General features: G+C 41.6%; 1 protein-coding gene across 1 annotated transcript in view; it reads left to right on the plus strand.

Annotated features, from left to right (window-relative positions):
- The first annotated feature begins 71 nt into the window (after positions 1–71).
- LOC138020065 (TNF receptor-associated factor 3-like) overlaps positions 72–8,080 on the plus strand; it is an 8,358-nt gene continuing 349 nt past the window's right edge. Inside the window, exons 1-5 of the mRNA XM_068867065.1 lie at positions 72–211; positions 3,645–3,801; positions 4,056–4,214; positions 5,108–5,263; positions 6,231–8,080. The exon at positions 6,231–8,080 is cut by the window's right edge and continues 349 nt beyond it. Coding sequence (XP_068723166.1) covers positions 84–211; positions 3,645–3,801; positions 4,056–4,214; positions 5,108–5,263; positions 6,231–7,283 — 1,653 coding nt within the window. The 5' untranslated portion in view covers positions 72–83 and the 3' untranslated portion in view covers positions 7,284–8,080. The remainder of the gene's footprint in view (positions 212–3,644; positions 3,802–4,055; positions 4,215–5,107; positions 5,264–6,230) is intronic.

An 8,080-nucleotide genomic window follows, 5' to 3' on the forward strand; every position in this document is an offset into this window, starting at 1 on the left:
CATGCTGAAAAGGGAGAGCCCCAAAAACCAATTATTATTAGTTTACAACCAGTTTGTGAAGGAGACCTATCTTTCTTGAAAGCATGGTAAATTTCATAAATGATCCTGATGATCGGCTAATATGCCCAATTTGCAAGACTATTTTCAACGAACCCTGGCAGACTTCGTGCGGACACAGATTTTGCAAAACATGTTTAGAATCACTTTTCAGGTAAGAAACGTGTACAACGAAGCAACCTTAGTGAAAAATCACTGTTTAGAACTTGGAAACTTCTTAAACTATAGATCCTTTACATCCTGAACCCGCTTACCGGGTATCAGATCGGTTCAGTGGTAATTTTGTCTCTTGGCGGGGTAGAAATGTGTTGTGAACTGAATTAGCTGAAAGGCGTCATGTCATCTACTGTTAAAACTCTTTAAATATAAAAATTATTGGTTTTGATCTCATGTTTTCTGAAACAGTTTAGGATTGGCTTTTTTGGTAGTAAAGGTCAGTTTATCTTAACTTATTATGTTCAGCTGTATGTATGGCGAATGTTCAGGTTTGCTAACTGGTTCAGTATTGTCGATGTTTTTTCGGTACTTGTGATAGGAAATGTTTTTGAGCAATCCACAAACCTGATTAGTTCGAGCATCACTCTTTGCCGGCTATGCCTTGGGCCCCAGGTGTGTTCAAATCATGCTTTCCGTCTCGTCACAATTTTCACACATCTTGTTCAAAAGCTTACATCTGTTGTGTTATGCTCGCCAACACCCTTACCGCACTACCAGTATTTGGGTAAGGTCGCTGACTACACCAGCTGGCTGAGCCTGTGGCTCAGAGCAGCAGCTGAGTAGAGCCCAGTTGCTCGAAGCATGACTAGCGCCAACCCTTGGTTAAATGGTATCCAAATCTCTAGGTCCTTGTGGTATTTAATGCCAGCGCCAACCAAGCTTCGAGCAACTAAGGCCGGAAGCGAAAAGTTTATTCACTCCCAGGTTTCTCTCTAAGGTATTTGAGGATTAGAAGCTTCCCCCCCGCCCCCCAAAAATGCCCAGCTTCCCCCCTTCCCAAAAAAAAAATATTCAGACACGATAAGGTTAGTGCACACGAAGTGAGTATTCCCCGTCTAGGAACACTGTATGACAACTTGAAGGAACATGGAGTATTACAAACTGCTGGTCTTACAGCAGGCTGGGTTATCGTCCTGTATGTACATACTGTTTATGAGTTGAATAGCGACAGCATGCACAAATCTGTAACCAGAAAACCACGGGAAGGAGCACAGGCGACCCAAACACTTGAAAGCTCAGTCAACATGATGGTTTGTAGGGTTTACATGGAAAACATGAAATGCAGAAAAAATCGGCTAATCCTAGTTTATAGCGAGGAAAACAAATAAAATGAAGTTACTCTTACTTTACCTTGTGTCGATTCATGATTTGCGGCGTTCTGGGCTAGTTTTGAAATTTGCTCTTATGCGTCATTAAACAAGGTGAAGTAAGAGTAAGTTTATTTTATTTATTTTCCTCGCTATAAACTAGGATTAGCCGATCTTTCCCATATAAACCCTACAAACGGGTACATTGACTGAGCAGTCAAATCAGTATGTGTTTGGGTCACCTGTGAAAGAGATGCTGATTATACACGTCATTAGAACGTGATCACGACTACCACTGTAACATTTCTCAAAATTGTGTCTCAAAATGCACCAGATTGCATCTCAGCGCATATTCGTTTTCAAAAAATGTCCCGGGGGGGGGGGGGGGACGTGCCCGCGGACTTCTCTTGGAAGCTCGTGGCCTTCGGCCAGTCAGGACTTCTCCCCCAAACGATAAATCCTAGGTAGAACCCTGACTCCGTTCTACTTTCGTAAACCTCATGACGTCGTACTACCATTACAATAACTCAGCAAGAAATGTCGCAGTGTATAAGAAAGGTCAGAGAGACTGTGCAGATAGAAATTTCGCGTTTCTGCTCTAGTTTCTCGGTGGATGCATGTGGTTGACCATAGTTAAATGCTGTTTGGATTTTTTTAAGGATTTAGATGGGCCAAGCTTAATTTTACGAAGTTACTGCTTTTGTAAAAAAAAAAGCCCTTTTTGGTACTCAATATTTTGTTGATAAATAGGAAGCTGCTTATGATATTAATTCAGTCGACCACTTAAAGATGTTTGTCCGTCTCATTCTTTGAAAGAAGACTCAAAGATAAGAAGTTGTTTAACTCCTTTCGAAAATAATTCCACGTTTAGGAACGTCAGAGGTTTAATTTGAAACACAAATGAGAATAAAGTGATTGTCAAAGATATTCCGCTTTGGTAATTGAAATGTAGATAAATGAAGGAGACTTCCTCGTTTTCCTTTTATACAATTAGCAAATACAGACAGACAACGAACCCAGTAGCCTGCGTCGAAGACGTAATCTATTACCGGTTAGTAACGGCTGCGAAGCAGCGCCGAGATCTTTGTTCTGGACCCTAAACGGACTCAACGAATAAGCGGAAGTTCGTTTCCAATTTCCCTTTAATCTGACGGGCTATTACCAGTCTTACTTGTCGAACAATTGTTTTTCTTAACAGACCAGTCATAGCACGTACTCAAATCCTGGTTCGCTTCTAGGGCCCAGAGCAAGGATTTCAGCACTGGTTCGCAGACTGACCAAACCAGAGGTTTGGTTTCGGTCTGTGGGGCAGGGGTAGGTCTGTGGGGCAGTTGTATCGGATCGAAATTCTCATAACGGTATGAAAAGTTATACCGGTATCATGTAAACGCTACATTGACTCCCAATCCGGTACGAGTCGTCAAGTCGTGGTGGACTGGGACTATTGACGCATGCGTTGTATTTCTAAATATTGGACGCCATTATTGTTTTGGTTCATGCGTCATCCCTGTGTCAATATTTGTGTCGTCCATCGTCGTCCATGTAAACGCGGTATGAAATTGACAACTCGTACCAGAATGAAACTCGTACCGGTATCATGTAAACACCCCCTAAGAGATCATTATATATTATTATTGAACCTCGGATGTTGTGTTTCTAGCTTTCGGATTGGTTCACTCAATCTCTGTTACCAGCTTATTTCCTGTATAACCTAATATGGAAACTGATTGCGACAAAGTGTGCCTAGCTGAAAATTTGTGCGGGAAGCGAAATTTCCTGGAATTATCCAACGCGCAATGATGGAATACCGACTTATTGTTGTATGGAGCAGAATCTTGGCGGACAACCAAGGCATCTGTAAAGAAGATCCAGACTTTTATAGATCAGTGCTTACGTAGAATCCCAAGGATCCTCTGGCCAGAAACCATCAGTAATGAGAATTTATGGGCAAGGGCGCAGGAAACTCCAGTGGAAGAGGATATCCGACGAAGGAGATGGAGATGGTTTGACCATATGCTACGCAAACCACCTAGTAGCATTGGCCGTAAAGCCCTGAACTGGAACCCCCAAGGTCAACGAAAGAGAGGGAGACCACGAAACACCTGGCGACGGGAGCTTGAAAAGGATATTAAGAGGACTGAGCACACATGGAAACAACTTGAAAGGATAGCGCAGGACAGAGGAGACTGGCGAGTTATTGTTGGTGGCCTATGCTCCGGGAGGAGCAAAGGGTCAAAGTAAGTAAGTACTGATGGAATAATCGCTATTTGTTCGTTTTCTCAGGCAAAAGAGTCCGCCATGCCCTGTGGATGGCAACCAGATTTCACAAGACGAATCCTTTCATGACAAGTGCTGCGAGAGGGAAATACTAGATCTCCGTTGTGGCTGCCAATACCGAGATAGAAACTGCGACTGGACAGGCGAGTTCCGAAATTTGAGGGTAGGTAAAACGAAACTTTGCCCTATTCCGTATTGAAAAAGGTGTTAGGAATTTGTTCGTGAAATAAGGAGAGAAAATGTCAAATATTTTTTTAGCATTCGTCATTTTTTTCATTATTTAAAGACAGTTTTCATCTTCTATCGGTTAACCCTTTTACGACTCTCCTATTGTAGAATGTATGTGACCCTCCCCTCTTGGACTGTAGGATAATAATTGAAAATTACGATCCCTGAAAGTTTGTATAAATTTCCTAGGACCATGAAGTTAGCTGTCTGTATGGTGACGTACAGTGTCAAGCCTGTGGTGGGACAGTAGAGCGAAGGAATCTCGAAGAACACAGGTTAAAGGTCTGTGTTAACAGAGCAGTGATGTGTTCATACTGTGGAAGAAATGTGCGTCAAAACAACATGAAGGTATGGCAACATGCACAATTTAATGCTGATAAGCTGGATGGGTTGAATGAGGTCACTAATGGATTGATAGCGGCTACCAGAGGTTCCTTTACATGCTGATTATTTCGTATAAGAAAGAAATAGTCACGGATCCCAGAACATTGGAAAACTGGAGTAAATGAGTCTCGTGTCTTATTCCTTGTCATGTCTGAAACAATTTGCAGATCAAACTCAAATTTTAGGAAAATCTTATAATTACAACGAAGCTTTTACTATTTTAATGACTGTGCGGCTGCTCAGTCCGCACACCATGATCAATTGCCAAATATTCCCTCAGCTTGTCTGGGCCTGACTCGATCTATTCAGCCTTTTAAAATATCTTTTGTTTTATTGAAATAAACATGCATTTTTTCTCTCGTTTAAAGGTAAGGTAAATGTCGTTTTGAATTTTGAGGTTAACAAGAAGTCATCAAGGTATTACTTGAATAAAAACAGAAGAACATTGAACCCGCATATATATAGGCTTTTTTCATTGTAACATACCGTTTGCATTTTCTCTGAATACGATTAAACTTGTTACTCATGCCGGACCTTTTTCATAAATGGCAGACAAATAAAATATTCTTTTGTTTCAACGCTAAAAAGCCTCTTTTTTTTGCCTTTTTAAAGGCAAACCAAAATGAGGCCAGTTGTTCTGCGTAGCATTAATAATATAAAAGAATAAGAAATCGTCCGTAGTCATTTATGAAAGTAGTCTCTTAGACCCTTAAAAATCGTATCCGTATGCACCAAATTTAGAGCAGTCGTACTACTTTTTTCCATTGCGTACGTCCCTCAGACGGGGGTTTTAGTGGAGCAAGTTCACAGGAGACAACCCACCTCAATAACATTCGAACATTCAAACTTTTCTTTAGGATCATTTGGAAATTTGCGGAAAATTCCCCGTCACATGTCACTCACTGTGCGGAAAAGAGGCTATACCACGTGATATGCTAGATGACCACATGACTACAGAGTGTCCTCAGGCGGAGGTGTTATGCCCTTTTTCGGCTCATGGCTGTGAATTTAAAGTAAGTACCTTTCTATCATTTAAGCTGTTATGAATAAGTTAAATCTGCTGAAATCCTTTAAATGCATATCAAAAATTTCAAAATCTTAAACTATTCGTAAAAATAAAAAAAGGAGGTTGGCCAAAAAGAATTGCGTCAGACCGTTAGCTAAGACGATGATGATGAACAATTGATGATGATGGCTAAAAATGGAAATTGAAATTATCTTTCCGGAGATGTCCTCTGGTCAATAGGTGAGTAAGTAGGTGTTGCAGTCAAAAGAATTAATAAAATTGTGTTTCGCTGGCGCATGATGTCCAGAGATGTCCCTAATTATATGCATGATGATTTCAATAAGCGTCACGAAGTGTCCCCTTGCTCTTCTCGCCCGAACTTCAACATTACTCGTGTCTCGGAACGTCACGAAGTGTCCCGCCCAATTCCTGCTCCTCAAGTAAGGATAAGCAGCTGCATTAACCCTGAGCTAAAAAATGAATCTAAGCTTAACCTTTACCTTATTGTTAGAAGTAGGTAGCAAAGCTTAAACCATATAGGGGAAGTAAGGATAGCCCGGTGGTAACACTCGTGCCTCCCACCACTACGAACCCGGGAGCGCATTCTGAGATCGTATGGGGGTTGAATTTCAGTCGATCTCAATTTTACTCCGAGGGTTTTTCTCCGGGAACTCCGGTTTTCCTCCCTCAGTAAAATCGACTCCCAGCCTATTCTATCTGGCTGTGGTGCTGTGTTCCACAGCCAGGTCCATTCATTTGAGTCGTATTCAGGGGTCGGGCGCCTAGCCGGCTGAACAGTTCCTTCGGTCCGACCTCCATGAGCTGCGCCCTTAGCAATTCAATCTCCGACTGCAAGTAAGGGTGATTAGCAGGGCAGATATTAAGATTAAGATTAAGATAAAAATCCCTGCTTTCTCTGTTTCGTTATTTTCCATTGTAAGACTTGTGGCTCAAATACCTTCTTTGACGCATAGGGTAAAAGAAAATTCATTGGCGAACACCTAAACACAGCTATAGAGGCTCACGTAGAAAAGATGAATGAATCAAGCGCTGAAACCCAGAAGAAGTATGCACAACTTGAGGACAAGGTTGACCTTTTAGAAAAAGAGAAAAATACTCTAGACCAGCAACTTCAAAACCAAACCGAAGAACTTGTAGCAGCAAGAATCAACATCCAAACTCAGCAAACTAAAATAGCCCTGATCGAGAGATCAATGAGTAGCCAGCAAAACGATTTGGAGAAGCTACGCCGTGACTTAGAGGCAGCCGTGGATGGTGAAAAGGGAGCCGTTGTCTCCTCTCAAATTGAGGAGATTTTGAAGACAGTGAGGGAACATGAGATACTGGTTAACAATTTACAAAGCGAGTTGGCGCTGGTCAAGGATATCAGTGTTATTCCGAAAGATAGAGAAACTAGATGGTCTCGCTCTTTTTCAGCTTCTCACTCCCCCTGTGAACGTCGTTTGGACAGAAATGAGCGTCAATTAGCTTTGCATGAAATTCAACTTACAGATCAAGATCTTCAGATTCAGATGTTGGAGTCAACGTCATACAATGGAGTTTATCTCTGGAAGATCGACCAATACAGCCGCAGATTCCAAGAAGCCGTTTCTGGAAAGACCACTTCGATTTATAGCCCTCCGTTTTACGTGGGACGGTTTGGGTACAAGGTGTGTGCCCGTCTATATCTCAATGGTGATGGGATGGCCAAAGGAACGCACTTGTCCGCCTTTATTGTCATTATGCGAGGCGAATACGATTCTTTGTTACCTTGGCCTTTCCGCCACGAGGTTAAATTTAGAATCATTGACCAGGACAAGATCAGAGATGCCATTGATGCATTTCGTCCTGATCCTCACAGCTCAAGTTTTAAAAGACCGACGTCTGAGATGAATATTGCATCCGGCTGTCCGACTCTTCTTTCTCATACAGAACTCCGACAGGGTGGCTTTGTCAGGGATGATACCATGTTCGCAAAAATTAACATTGACACGAGGGACCTTCAAGAGGATTTATGGACAAGCTAACGCCAGAACCAAGGATATGTCAAACTATTTTTTACATGGCTAAGAGGACAGTCAATAACTAGCTGGTGTGCACTGTGTAAATGCATGATACAGAACGATACTACAGTAGTAGGAATTATGTTTGCTTAACATAACTCTATATTTTTGCTGGGGACCGTTGGGACCGTTGGGTCCCAAACCTTATGTCACTACTCCGGCCAATTGCATAGAGATGAGGTCACTTGAAATAAGAAAATGGAGGGAAAAGAGAGGAAGTATAGAAAATTAATATGAAGTAATGATAGACTTTTTTTAAGCTACAAGTACAAGGAAAGGTTACGTTTATACAAACGTTGGCCGTGTAGCACTTATGTTTTAAACAGAGTTAACTGAATAGAGTGTAATGTGAAGTGCTTGATTTCTGCCCTGGTCAGAGTTTTTCTCTGTCCTTGTGTGGGCCCATTTCCATCAGTAGGGCTAACGCTCACATGGTTCATATGGGATAGAAATCGAGCACTTCACATTACACTCTATTCAGTTAACTTTTTTTAAGGTACACCTGAAATTTGTGAAAGCAAAGATTTTTTAAAGATTCATCCTTATTATTCCAACCCGTAAGACAGTTGTCATTGTTTCGTTGATAATTTGTAAGGATTATAAGCACGCAATTAGTCTGAATTGTATTACGATTTTACTGGGCTTGATTTGGGGATACGTATTGCTTGGTGCGTTCTCAGTTGTGAGAGTTAACCACAATCACTGAAAATGGTGTACACTGTACTAAGCCATTCATTTCAAGTGGTGAGAAGGACCATGAG

This window comes from Montipora capricornis, chromosome 2 (genome assembly GCF_036669925.1).
Source record: "Montipora capricornis isolate CH-2021 chromosome 2, ASM3666992v2, whole genome shotgun sequence".
NCBI classification, from domain to species: Eukaryota; Metazoa; Cnidaria; class Anthozoa; order Scleractinia; family Acroporidae; genus Montipora; species Montipora capricornis.